We start from the raw sequence: 14,323 nt of genomic DNA, 5'->3' as shown, positions 1-14,323 counted from the left end.
TCAGTAAATTCAATAGGATCGGCATCGTGGCCAAGTGGCATCTCTTCATCGTTCAACTCCCCTGTTTTGAATTTAAGGAGTTCTTCCACATCGTGACTGGCCAAGCCATTCTGAATTCCCCCATGCTCTATATTTTGCCTTAATTCATTGAGAAATTGCATTTCCGCCAGTGTCGAGCTACATCACATTATGAAGCCCATTCACCACCTCTTGCTGGACAGGTTGGGCAGCTATGCACTTCAATCAACTTGGTCCAAATCTGTGGATGTGGGCTATATTAAACTTCCCTTTGGGAGAGGATTGCAACTAAAAATTTTGAAAGCAAACGAGAAGTGGAAGAAGGAGCGACTTTAATCCCTGAAGTCCTGTGAACTCCATGATGGGAATAACCAATCTTCTGGCAACTGTTCTAAATAAAACAGTACTCACAAGGTCACCTTCACCAATTCCTGGCTTGCTTGTCACAAAGCAGCCAGAAAAGGCCTGCTTCACTCCAGTGTTTTGAAAAAGGGGCATTTATTTTGGACACCCTTCAAAATGGGTGCTCATTCTACTCTGGGCAAGGAAAGCAAATCAAGAAGGCCAGCTATTGGCTCTCCTGCATGATCAACATACTTGCAGATTCTTCTGCCTGTTGCAAGTCTGAGTACTGCATGATGTCTTGGGGAAAACCAGAGCAACAATGAGAGAGCAGTTCCCCAGGTTTTTCACACAGGTCTGAGGATTCACAATCATGTATTTGAATAGATCTTCAGCTGCTGTGGGTTTGAAATAGGAGGGTGAATTTTTGAGACATTTTAGAGTCATAGAGGTGTACAGCAGGGAAACAGATCCTTCAGTCCAACCTGTCCATGCTGACCAGATATCCCAATCCAATCGAGTCCCCACCTGCCAGCATCCGGCCCAAATTCCCCCAAAACCTTCCTATTCATATACCCATCCAAATGCCTTTCAAATGTTGCAATTTGTTCCAAATGCCTCCACCATTTCCTCTGGCAGCTCATTTCATACACATACCACCCTCTGTGTGAAAAAGTTGCCTTGTAGGTCTCTTTTGTATCTTTCCCCTCTCACCCGGAACCTATGCCCTCTATTTCTGGACTCCCCCACTCCAGGGAAAAGACTTTTGTCTATTTACCCTATCCATGCCCCTCATAATTTTGTAAACGTCTATAAGGTCACCCCTCAGCCTCTGACGCTCCAAGGAAAACAGCCCCAGTCTATTCAGCCTCTCCCTGTAGCTCAAATCCTCCAACCCGGGCAACATCCTTGTAAATCTTTTCTGAACCCTTTCAAGTTTCACAACATCTTGTGTAACTCCTCAAATTTCATCTCCGTACATCACCCATTGTTTCCCTTCTTCATGCTGCGTCTCAGCTGCCATCATTCTTGTATCAAACCTAGATCTTATCTAGTGGGAGGAAATGTCTTGAGTATCTCCCATTGACAATTTGCTCTAGAGCCCCAATTTGTTGTGGCACATTTACTTATAACCCTCTCTGTGTTGCCAACTTTCAATCACCAAAATGTGATCTGTTCTGACTAATGCAGCCTATGGCAGTCACATTCAGTGTTCTATAACTTTGAATGAACCTGGGAAAGTAAGGGGCTAGGAGCTAAAACTCAGCCAAGTTTGTAGTAGGCACCATTACAATAGATAGACTCGTAATATGGTTGTGATTGTCAGACACACTCCTCAACAAGCATTCTGTTTTATTGAGTATCACTTTCAAGCTTCACAAACATAACCATCTTAATTGTTCTTTTGCCTGTAGGCTGCCAGTGTGATATAGGAGGCTCAGTGGGTAGTGCATGTGCTGACCGATCAGGAAGTTGTCAATGCAGACAGAATATCGAAGGACGTACATGCAACCAGTAAGAACCAGAACCATAGCTGTTATATTCCAATTGCTGTCTAGCCATCTCCTTTCAATGTTGAGTACAATTTAGGTTTTAGTGGTAAATTATTCGATGTATGTTTTAACTGGTGCTCATACCAGATACTGTGCATGCTGGTGTTACTTCTAATGATCGCTCAATCTGTGAGCCAGTTGTCTTCACATCTCATCATATGAATAATGCCACAAAGACCATTAACTACATCTCAACCTTGGTAACATACTGCTCTATTGCCACAATTTATCAATGAGGTACTTTCTTTTACTATTTGACTTTTTGTTCACTCTCCTCTTTCACTGGAAGTGGTGGCATTCTATTTTAGCCCAAATGATGCATTCATTCATGTTTTTAAGGCTATTCTGCAAATTACTATGAACAATCCAGATGGACTAAGTAGCTGTGCAGTATCCAATGTCTTGAACCCATTGGCATTGATCTGATCAGTCACACAGGAAAGGTTAAGATGAGGCCACAGGGAAAATTTGGAAGGCAAGAAATAGAAAGATTTGCATTTGTATTGCACTTTTCATAAGGACCAATCACATTCCATGCCTTAAAGCTAATCAAGTACTTTTTGAAATATAAACACTATTGTAGGAAATGCAGCAAACTCCCATAAACAGCAGTGTAGTTTTTGCCAGATGATCGTTTTTTTGAGATGTTGATTGATGGATTGATTATCCAGAATATAAGGATATCGCTCCTGTAAACCTTAACCTGAGAGAGCAGATGAAGCCTTGGTTTAAGATCTCATCTGAAGGTTGGCACCTATGACAGTGCAGGCCCCTCATGTTGCTGTACAAGAGACTCAGTACTTTTCACAGCCACCAATCCCCTTTGTGTTAAAAATATTGATTAACATCACCTATTAGCATTTATAAACTCGAGGAAATACAGCTCCAACACCCCTCACCTCTCAACCCCCCCATAATTTAGCCCTTGTGTTCAAAAGCCTTTGTGGCCGTCTTGTTCTGCGATGTGTTCTATTCTTCAATCATTGTCTCTTTTAAATAAAATTGTTCATTGGTCTGCCCCTTCAAGTGGAACTTGGGAGCCCACCTTGATGTATTAATCTTCACATTTGATTTATCTCTCCATTTGTTGGCTTTTCCAACATTTTAAAAATTTATTTTGCCAATTTTACCCTTAAACTATAGGCTGATGCTCAAAGAAAAGTAGGCCTGAAAAAGAGAAAAGGTAGAAACAAATAGCCAGAGGTAAGAAAATCCCTTAACTTTGGGCAGCACGATGGCTCAGTGGTTAGCACTGTTGCCTCAAAGCACCAAAGGCCCAGGTTTGATTCCACCTTCGGGTGACTGTGTGGAGTTTGGATATTCTCCACGTGTCCACATAGGTTTCCTCCCACAGTCTAAAGATATGCAGGTTGGTGGTTTGGCAATGCACATAGTGTCCAGGGATACGCAGGCTAGGTGGATTAGCCATGGAAAGTGCAGGGTTACAGCGATAATATAGGGGGAGTGGGTCTGGGTGGGATGCTGTTCAGATGGTTGGTGTGACTCAATGGGCTGAATGGCCTGCTTCCACACTGTAGGGTTTCCATGATTCTAATTCCTCTGCAATCTAGATCTGAGCCAATGTCAGTAACAGGTTTTCAGTTCAGACTGTCTTGATGCATTCTGTTTTCAGAGCAAGGCCTGATCACTACTTTCCTGACCTGCATCATCTGGGATTTGAGATTGAGGATGGCACAACCCCTGATGGGAGGGCCGTTCGGTTTGGCTTTAATCCACTTGAATTTGAAAACTTCAGCTGGAGGGGTTATGCGCAGATGTCTCCAATTCAGGTAAATGAGAAGAATTTAGACTTGATTGGGCAGCTGGTACTTTGATTAGGATGCGGCTGCTGTTTTTCACTAGCTGCCATTTTCTAAGGTTCATCTCTCTCCTTTGTTCTCACTGAGAATCTTTGCCATTTCAAAAGCGGCTCTGGAGTGGGTAAGACACTGTGTGCATGTTTTTTCATTCATGTCTTTTGAAACTCTCCACCACCCCCTATAACAGAAATTTGACAAAGAGAGATTTATGTTAAAACATTGGGGAGCGGTTGGAAAAAATTACTATCCCATGAGTCAGTTTAAAGCCGATTTTGGAATGTCTGAATCACCCGGTAGGCTAAGGAATACTTGACGTTGATGCTGTACTGGAAGCTGGAAGGTCAATTTCACTACTCAGCATTGATAAGCACAAAAGAAAATGAAGAAACAACCTATCAAATGAAAGTCTTTAGAAAATACTTGGTACAAGTGAGAGACAAAATCATTTTGTGTTAACTCAGCCATTAGTTCTGACCTGCTCTCCAGATCTTGAGTCTCAAATCTCTGTGCTGCTGTACTCATGTTGTAATCCTTTTCCCATTGTTCCTCCTATTTATGACGAATGTTTGCCTTATAATAGATCCCTTTTTTATTGTATTCACGAAATATCACTTGAATGATAAAATATTTCAATTTAATATTAATATTATTCCAAATTTATTCAAAATGAAATTTTTGAGGAAGAACATTTATAAGTGCTTTTAACATGTATCAAATGTGTTGATGTGAGCCATTTTCGTTTGTTATTTTCTGCTTAAGATGTACTAAATAAAACTGACCTAGTGGCTATTTCACAATGTGATGTGGATGCAGAGTTGGAATTTATTTTTTTCTTAACTTGTTTTATTAACAGCATGCTTTGTGTAGTTGGGCTGCTGGCTTGTAGAATTGTTGCTTTGCTGAGGTGGTGGAATTAAGTATCATGCTTCCCATCCACTTCTCTTCCCCACCAGCCTAAGGTAGTTGTGACTGTCAATGTGACTTCCCCTGACCTGTTTCGCATTGTCTTCCGCTATGTGAACCGCGGATCTACTGATGTGAAAGGAATGGTCATGGTCAGCGAAATAAGTCTTGAATGTGGGAACTGTAAGTGGCTTTTCGACCTATCTTTACATTATATACCTTTTGCTTATGATTCACCCCTTTCTGCAAGTCTTACGATTAGCTCCAGTATACAGTTGGCATTGCTTGTAGGTGTGAATGAGGCTAACATGCTTTGCAGCTGGATTTCCTCCCCCCTGCCCCACCACCAAAGTAAAGGGAGATTTTGCATCTATTGTATCAAATCTCCTTTGCTAATTGTAGTCCTAGTCACACCTATGTGCCATTGTCAAATTCCTTTTCATTTTTACAGAATAGAGTCAAAATAACGATGCATATGATGGATTCGGAGCTATATTTGTTTCGTTTCATCTTGAGGTATATTAATGCAGGATCTGCCACTGTGTTTGGCAAAGTTACAGCTTATCAGGGACAAAGACCAGGTAAGGTTGAAGCCCCATGTGTATGAGCCTCTACAAGGTGGTGGTTAAAGTGAGTGCCTCAGTGTAGTGCAGTGAAACCAATCCTGTTGCTCAAAGTAATCAGCAAGTAAAAGCTCAACTGCACTGAGAACTGTCACTCATTCATAAGGCAACACTGGACTCCTTGCAACACACACAGCTGTTGAAATCTCCTGCCCTCAAACGCACAGAGACTGCTGCCAGATTCTCTTTACTCCTCTTCCCCCCCCCCCCAGTTATAGATGTGCTACCAGACATTCCTTCTGCACTCTCCTTAAGGAGCTGACATTGGACCCTCCTTTTATTCTCCTACTTTTCCTCCACCTCCCACTCAGCTGGCAATTTGGAAGGTACAGACACTATTGCTGGACCTGTCCATCGTCTGATGACCAATTTACAAAAATTTAACATGAAAGCCAAAATCCCATTTGTGCAAGTTAACCACTGAATTTGTAGTGGGATTGGGAGGATGGTGCTGCAGAAGTACAAACATTCGATTAACACAGCTTGCAATAATCTGTGTGTCACAATTGTGAGCATCTCCTTTGCTGTTAATAAAAATATGCACAGATTTGTACCACTGATGTTGTGTTATTACTGTAATGATAATTTAACATCAAATGCTAAAGCCCTTGGGTAGTAATTTGTGGCCGTTAATGGATTAGCGTGGGTGAGAAGCAATACAGCATGGCTCATTTTACTGAGTTCAAATTGTGCACGAGACTTCCTATGAATGACAACTGCTGTTTCTTTTTCTGGTGTCTTTTAAGAGATTGAAATCTTAAAAACTGCGCTGTTAGCTAATGGAAGGATGTTGAGAAACTTGAAAGGGTTTAGAAAAGACTTCCAAGGATGTTGGAGGGTTTGAGCTATTGGGAGCGGCTGAATAGGCTGGGGCTGTTTTCCCTGGAGCTTCGGAGGCTGAGGGGTGACCTCAGAGGCTTATAAAATCATGAGGGGCATGGATAGGGTAAAAGAACGGGGTATTTTCTGTGGGTGGGTCCAGAACTAGAGAGTGTGGGTTAAGGTAAAAGGAGAAAGATTTAAAAGTGAGCGAAGTGGCAACTTTTTCACACAGAGGGTGCTCCATGTATGGAATGAGCTGTCAGAGGAAGTGGTGGAGGCTGGTATGATTGCAACATTTAAAAGACACCTGGATGGGTATATGATTGGAAGGGTTTAGACGGAGATGGGCCAAATGCTGGCAAATGGGACTACGTTAATTTAGGATATCTGGTTGGCGTAGACGAGTTGGACTGAAGGGTCTGTTTCCATGCTGCATAACTCTGTGACTGCATAGTAGACATCAATTAGGAGCACTAACACTCTGATTTACATCTGTCAAGTCAGAGTAGCTGAGGGCATTATTCCTGTCAAATGAGTTAGCTCAATGTAGTTTTGGATCGGAGCCTGGGGCTGGATAGTTTGTTTGTATTATCTCAAATTCTATTAACTACTACCGATTGAGGTAGATTATAGGAGAAATGTGGGGTTCAAATTGATTTGCACTTCCTTTTATAATAATAAATGAACACATAGAATGCCAAACTGTCTTGGCTCGTCTCCCATCCTTTACACCATGTAGTCTTTAATCTGCTATCGGTGCCCCATCCTCCAGTTGATCCCCCTTACCCATCAGCCCTGTGCTCACTAACTGTCAATCACTCCCAATATCCCAAGTTTGAATGCTCATCCTCATGTTTTAAGTTTTTCATCAAATCTCTTTTCCCTTCTTCCTGATGTTTGACCCGAAACTCTAGCTTTCTACTCTGGTTCCATTTGCTCAAACATTTGGTCAACCTTCCTAATATCTCTTGTTTAACGTGTATTTTATTTTGTTACATGTCTGTGAAGTACCTTGTAACCTATTTCTACATTGAGGTCTTTACAGCAATGTAAGTTATTACTGCCTGATGCCTAATAATAACATCCATTGGAAGATGTCCTGATTTAACCATGAATATTTTAGTAAATAAAACCTTGGTACAATATCCAATTCTATACACTAGGGTAAATACAAAATATTCAAACCTCAGGTGCAGTTCAGAGAAGAGCCTTTTAACATTGATCCAAGTGTTAAAAGACTCCGTTATCTTGAAAGGCTTGCAAAAAAGTGGTTGAGAATTATGTAAGCATTACAGATAAGGTAAATTCGGAATATTAAACTAAATTAAGACAGTAAAAAGGAAACTGTAGAATTGATATCCAGAAGACCTATTCACAGGAAGAATGAGCAACAGATGTGGAGGAATCTCAAGTAGTGTAATGAGGGCGATAATCTGGGATGCTTATACATGGATGTGGTGCGATAGCCCAAATGGCTTCCCTTTTCTGTAGCTGTATAATGTAGGAACTAAAACAAATAGCTGACTGTGTTGCAACACAATGCATAACACCAGCTGAAAGTTCACAGGAGTTTCCAACAACTATCTGTGACATCCTTGCTAAATTCAGCAGCTGTACAATTCAACTGTCAAAAAGGCTCCTATGGTTGTACTAGGTTTTTGTTAAATAAAATATTACTCCAGCCTTTTCCTCGTAGTGAACAGTATTTCTGTAATGTATTGGGAAATAATGTTAAGTTTTGTGTCTTGGTGCCCAGGTTCTGAACAGACAAAGCAGATCATTTTTGCCCCCAGCACAGAGCCAACCTTTGTCACTGTGCCACAGAATACATTTGTGGAACCGTTTGTGCTGAATCCTGGGGCATGGTCGGTGGTCATCGAAGCAGAGGGAATCCTCTTGGTAAGAATCATTTGCGTTGGGCTTCACATGTAGGAACAGAAGCTGTGGGTTACGCTGCTGAACTTTTTTGGGGAAAGATCCTAATTTGGGTAGTGACTGGTGCATGTGGTTAGATATGCATCATGTACTCTCTTGATGTTAAAAAATATTTTTGCTGCCCTATAATGCACAATATTCAATTCATACAAATTCAGTAAATGTTTTGGGCGGTTGTGCAATTTGGAAAATCAAAAGAAAACACTACTGTAGGGAAAGCAGGGGACCATAGCATTGAGACAGATGACCTCGAATCATAGTGCAGGCCCCAGGAGCTGAGTGGCCTACACTTCCTACCACTTGGAGTACAGTTAGCAGATTGGGGCCTCACACCTGACGAAAGATATATTTGCCTTGGAGGGAGTACAATGTAAGTTTACAGGAATGATACCTGGACTTCAGGGATCAACTTATGAGGAGAGGTTATACAAATTAGGCCCATTTTCTCAAGAATTTAGAAGTTTAAGGGGTAATCTGATTGAAATCTTCAAGATATCAGCAGGGAAAAAGCAGGGTAAATAAAGATGAACTATTTCTACTGATTGGAGATTCTAGAGTTAAGGGGCATAGTCTGCAAATTAGGGCCGTAATCTGCAAGTTAGGGCCAGACCATTCAAGAGCATTGTTAGAAAGCACTTTTACACACAAAGGGTGGTAGACGTTTGGAACCTTTCTTCGACAGATAGCATTTGGTGCGGGATCAGTTGTTAATGTTAAATCTGAGATAGATACGTTTTGCTTTAAAAAAAGGTATTAGGGACTATGAGTCAAAGATCAAGTATATGGAGTTAGGCCATAGGGCAGCCATGTTCTCACGAAAAGGTGGAACAGGCTCGAGGGACTGAATGGCCTACTCCTGTGCGTATGTCTTGTACATTCCTATTTGGTCCATGGTTTCTGGGTTCATGATGATTTAAGGAATCCTTCACTAAACAAATTAGTGATAGTCAAAGTTTGAGAAATAACAAAGTAAAAACACTGAAAATTTGCAGCAGGACCATCAGCTCTAACATTTCAGATGTAAAATAATTATCATAGCTGCTATATCAGAATCTTCATTATGTGTTGACCTAATATTACATATTTATTGGGGCAAGGAGGTAGTATCAAAGAGAAACTAAGCTTAAAAAAAAATTATATAAAGTCACCACTGTACCCTTCGCTTGCCAGAGGTCACATGTCAAGATAATTTTCATTTTATTTGGAAATGGTTGCTGAGTGTCCAATTACCCATGAATGCTGGCGATCTGAATCAATCACTGAGAATAATGTGAAGAGGAGGAGTTATACTGGATTTGAAACATTAACTGTGCTTTCTTCCCACTGATGCTGCCAGACCTGCCGAGTTTCTCCAGCATTCTCTCTTTGTTTCAGGTTACATTATTTGGCTTTTCAGTCGGTCATAGGGTGAAGGCAGGGCAGATGAATAGCAAAGGGCCATTGTGAGCTGGCAGTGGACTACAGTGATGAACTTTAATCTACACCAGTGATAAGCATTTTAAAAAAAAGATTTGCACTTCATCTTGGGCCCTTTCCGGTCTCTAAAAAGGATGACATAGCTAGTTAGATTATAAATCTAACCTTGAGTAAACTACTGCCTCGTGCTATCTTTGCTTCATGCTGGTGAATCTGCAACTGGAATCTTCAAATAAGCACCACGGCCTTGACTTGTGTTTGCAAAGTGACTAACACTAAATGCCATGAAATAAATCCTTTGCAGCTTCATAAAGACATTATGATTTCAGGTTCTATACTTTGGTGGACTGAAATGGAAAATGGTATTTATAAAAACCCTTTGGATTCTCCTTAAATCTATTTCCAAAGCTATCTCATGTCCCCTTTTTGCCCTCCTGATTTTCTTCTTAAGTATACTCTACTGCCTTTATACTCTTCTAAGGATTCACTCGATCTATCCTGTCTATACCTTACATATGCTTCCTTCTTAACCAAACCCTCAATTTCTTTGGTCATCCAGCATTCCCTATACCTACCAGACTTTCCTCCGACCTTAACAGGAATATACTTTCTCTGGATTCTCATTATCTAATTTCTGAAAGCTTTCCATTTTCTAGCCATCCCTTTACCTGCGAACATCTGCCCTCAATCAGCTTTCAAAAGTTCTTGCCTAATACCATCAAAATTGGCCTTTCTCCGATTTCGAACTTCAACTTTTAGATCTGGTCTATTCTTTTCCATCACTATTTTAAATCTAATAGAATTATGGTCACTGGCCCCAAAGTGCTCCTCCACTGACACCTCAGTCACCTGTCCTGCCTTATTTCCCAAGAGTAGGTCAAGTTTTGCACCTTCTCTAGTAGGTACATCCATGTACTGAATCAGAAAATTTTCTTGTACACACTTAACAAATTCCTCTCCGTTGAAACCCTTGACACTATGGCAGTCTCAATCTATGTTTGGAAAGTTAAAATCCCCTACCGTAACCACCCTATTATTCTTACAGATAGCGGAGATCTCCTTACAAATTTGTTTCTCAATTTCCCTCTGACTATTAGGACATCGAGAGTACAATCCCAATAAGGTGATCATCCCTTTCTTATTTCTCAGTTCCACCCAAATAGCTTCCCTGGATGTATTTCCGGGAATATCCTCCCTCAACACAGCTGTAATGCTATCCCTTATCAAAAACGCCACTCCCCCTCCTCTCTTGCCTCCCTTTCATTAAGCTGCCAATCCTGCCCGTGCCAGAGCCATGTTTCTACAATTCTTATGATATCTCAGTCCCATGTTCCTAACCATGCCCTGAGTTCATCTGTCTTCCCTGTTCTGCCCCTTGCATTGAAATAAATGCAGTTTAATTTATTAGTCCTACCTTGTCCCTGCCTACCCTGACTGTTTGACTCGCTTCTGTTCTCAACTGTACCAGTCTCAGATTGACCTCTTTCCTCACTATCTCCCTGGGTCCCATCCCCCACCTCCCATTTTACTAGTTTAAATCCTCCCAAGCAGCCCTAGCAAATTTCCCTGCCAATATATTAGTCTCCTTCCAATTTAGGTGCAATCCTTCCTTCTTGTACAGGTCACTTCTACCCCAAAAGAGATTCCAATGATCCAGAAATGTGAATAACTCTCCCATACACCAGCTCCTCAACCATGCATTCATCTGTTCTATCCTCCTATTCCTGCCCTCACTAGCTCGTAGCACCGGGAGTAATCCAGATATTACTACTCTCGAGGACCTCCTTTTTAAATTCCTGCCGAGCTCTCTGTAATCTCCTTTCAGAATCTCAACCTTTTCCCTTCCTACGTCATTGGGTCCAATGTGGACAATGACCTCTTGTTGGCCCTTCTCCCCTGTGAGAACATTCTGCACCCTCTCTGAGACATCCTTGATCCTGGCACCAGGGAAGCAACACACCATTGTGATTTTTTGCTGCTGGCCACAAACATCTGTCTGTACCTTGGACTAGAAAATCCACTAACACAATTGATCTCTTGGAACCCAATATACCCCTCATTGCATGAGAGCCAGTCTCAATACCAGAAACTTGGCTGTTCGTGCTACGTTCCCCTGAGAAGCCATCACCCCCTACATTTTCTAAAACAGCGTACCTGTATGAAATGGGTATAGCCACAAAAGACTCTTGCACTAGTTGCCTACCTCTCTTACCTTTCCTGGAGTTAACCCATCTATGTGACTGTATCTGAGACTTTCCCCCTTTCCTATAACTGCCATCCATCACATACTGTTGCTGTTGCAAATTCCTCATTGCTTCTAACTGTCTTACCAACCGATCTATTCGATCTGATAAGATTTGCAACCAACAGCATTCATGTCAGATGTAATCCGCAGTAACGCTTAAACTCTCTTTAAACTCCCACATCTGACAAGAAACACATATCACTGCAAAGGCCATTTTTGCTCCTTCACAATCTGCAGACCCAGAAAATAACACCGTCTTATTCCTCTACAAACACTGCCCCAGATTAAATTAATAGTTATGGTTCATATTTTAAGTTTAATCAAGAGATGTATCTCCAAAAACATATAATCATGAAATAACCCACTCTACTCACTACTGCAGACTTTCTGTAGGCCACACTTAAAAACAACAATTAACTTATCTGCTTCTGTGCTGTGAACTTCGTCCAACAGTTCCTCCAAGATCAGTTGTGAATTTCACTGGTTGTTAATTTTCCCAGACACACTCCGATGTCCAGTGATACATGAATTCAAACAGCAAAGGCAGTGTCAGTTTCTTTCTCTCTCTCTCTCTCTCCTGCACTGACCTAACCATGTGCTTCCTTTGTCTGTTTTTCTCCCTTTTAAAACTGCTGTTGTTTTGACCTTTTTCCCCCAAGTTCCAAAACAATGCAACAGCATAAAAAAAAGTAATTACTGCTCCTGGAATTCAAAGAAATCACCTCCAGCACCTAAAATACCTCAAAAAAGGAGTAGTTGTTACAGTCAGAAGTGTTTTGTGTGTGTGTGTGTGTGTGTGTGTTGGGGCAGGTGGGGGAAGCAGATTTAAACAGGAGTTAGAGTTTTACTAGTGGAGATAGATCATGATAGGTGACTGCTGTTTGCTTGTGATTAGAAATGACGTTTGTCATAAATAGTGGTTCTTGTAAGTACGGGTGCCTGGTAAGTGTTTTATTTTAAGTTGATTCGAACTTCTGGGTAAATTGGGGACTCTCTGTGCTTTGATGAAATCTTTTGTAGTGACCCCAGGAGGAATGGGGCTGGAGAACCAGTGCTCTTTCCAGAGTGGCTTGTAACATTATGGTGGTGGTGTGGTGTTCCAGTGGAGGCTCCAGAAACAATTTGGGGTTTGGAAAATATGTGTCGCAAGGCTGAACTTGTACATATGAAAATCTTTACCATCAAGATCTGTTATTTTAATTAAAAAGATACTTTAACGATTCCTCTTCTCCTCCAGCTGGTTTACTTAGGGGTTCCTACATTGGCCATATCCTTGGTTAGATGCCTAAGATGATTTGGCTATCAGACAAATCCATAACAACATCAAGTGGAGACTCTGTTGATCTGCCAAAGAGATGACACTTAAACACTAACTTGCTCAAAGCTTGCCAGCTTGCTTCACTTATGGGAAAATAAAGGCTCTTTGCCAGTTCAGGCAAAGTTCCAAAGCCAAGATTTCTAGTTGAAAGTGTTCATATTAACACATCGTAGCCACCACACATTCTCCTTCAGCCTTGGATGGCACCATTTTGCCTTTTGCCAAATTCACCGTTACATTTCGATCTGAGCTGTTGCGACATCCAGCTTCAATTAATTATTTGCTTTAAGGTTAGTTGCACAAAATATTCCTTTCCGAAACTATCCTCTTGATTATCGCTTGTTTGCAATTACTTGCTGCTTTAGCTACAACTCCATTACACATTTAGAATTTACTGATTAGTTTGTAAATAGCTTGGGAGGGGCAACTGCTCAAAATACAGTGGTCAAAGATTTTGGGTACAAATCATAAAATACTGCCAGACACAATCTCTCAACAAAAACAACTTAAGAAGATCAAAATTTAAGAAAGTTTCCCTTGCCAGTAAGGTGCAATATTTAACTTCAGCCTCTGTTTGGCTCAAAGCCTGAATTTTAAACTTGGCATAACTTGCTCTTGTTAAAATTCCATTTTACTGTCTATAGCTCTTTACCAATTAAATGTTACTTTTCGGATTTTTGATGCTGCATTTGTGGTAATGTAGTGGGCAGGATAACTATTTTACTGTTCCATAATTTACACTGGCATTAACCCTACTGCAGTCAGAAAAGTTCTGCTTCTCTTTATCACTGTTTCGCATTGTCTTAGGATCGGTTGCAAGTGCTGGCTTGCATTAATGAATAAAATCAAAGTTTTTCTCCCATGCCATAAGTGGAGAGCGTGGCATTGTTAAGTGGAGCTTTCATCCCAAACTTGGCTCTGAAAGTCATGAAAAAGGCATTCAACTGAAGCTTGTGACAAAGTGGCTCCCTTAAAATGACAGATTGTCATCACAGACAGAAATAGAAGACAATCTGGAGACAGAAGCAATTTTTAAAAAATGAGAGTTAACCAAGTAACAATTTAACAATTATAATTTTTTCAATTAGCTTGATGACATGCGTGACACGAAAAAGTCTATTTGGCAAGATTTTTTGAAGGAAGAAAAAATTATTTTCTATTATCTTTACTGAATTAATTTTAAATTAATATAAAAGATGGGCTTGTTTTCACTGGAATTTAGCAGAGTGAGGGGTGACACTGACTGACTGAAGTGTGTAAGATCCTAAACGCTGTCAGTAAGATGGATCTTGGAATCATAGAATCCTTACAGTGTGGAAGCAGATCAT

The 14,323-nt window shown here is 40.8% G+C and overlaps 1 protein-coding gene across 1 annotated transcript in view; it reads left to right on the top strand.

Moving 5' to 3' along the window:
• lama5 (laminin, alpha 5) overlaps nucleotides 1-14,323 on the top strand; it is a 296,784-nt gene that overhangs the window by 168,981 nt on the left and 113,480 nt on the right. Inside the window, exons 21-24 of the mRNA XM_072556417.1 lie at nucleotides 1,776-1,875; nucleotides 3,547-3,703; nucleotides 4,687-4,819; nucleotides 7,838-7,980. Coding sequence (XP_072412518.1) covers nucleotides 1,776-1,875; nucleotides 3,547-3,703; nucleotides 4,687-4,819; nucleotides 7,838-7,980 — 533 coding nt within the window. The remainder of the gene's footprint in view (nucleotides 1-1,775; nucleotides 1,876-3,546; nucleotides 3,704-4,686; nucleotides 4,820-7,837; nucleotides 7,981-14,323) is intronic.

Source organism: Chiloscyllium punctatum, chromosome 37, assembly GCF_047496795.1.
Source record: "Chiloscyllium punctatum isolate Juve2018m chromosome 37, sChiPun1.3, whole genome shotgun sequence".
NCBI lineage: Eukaryota > Metazoa > Chordata > Chondrichthyes > Orectolobiformes > Hemiscylliidae > Chiloscyllium > Chiloscyllium punctatum.
The sequence above is the reverse complement of the archived record's forward strand: the minus strand, read 5'-3'. Positions and strand labels throughout refer to the sequence as shown.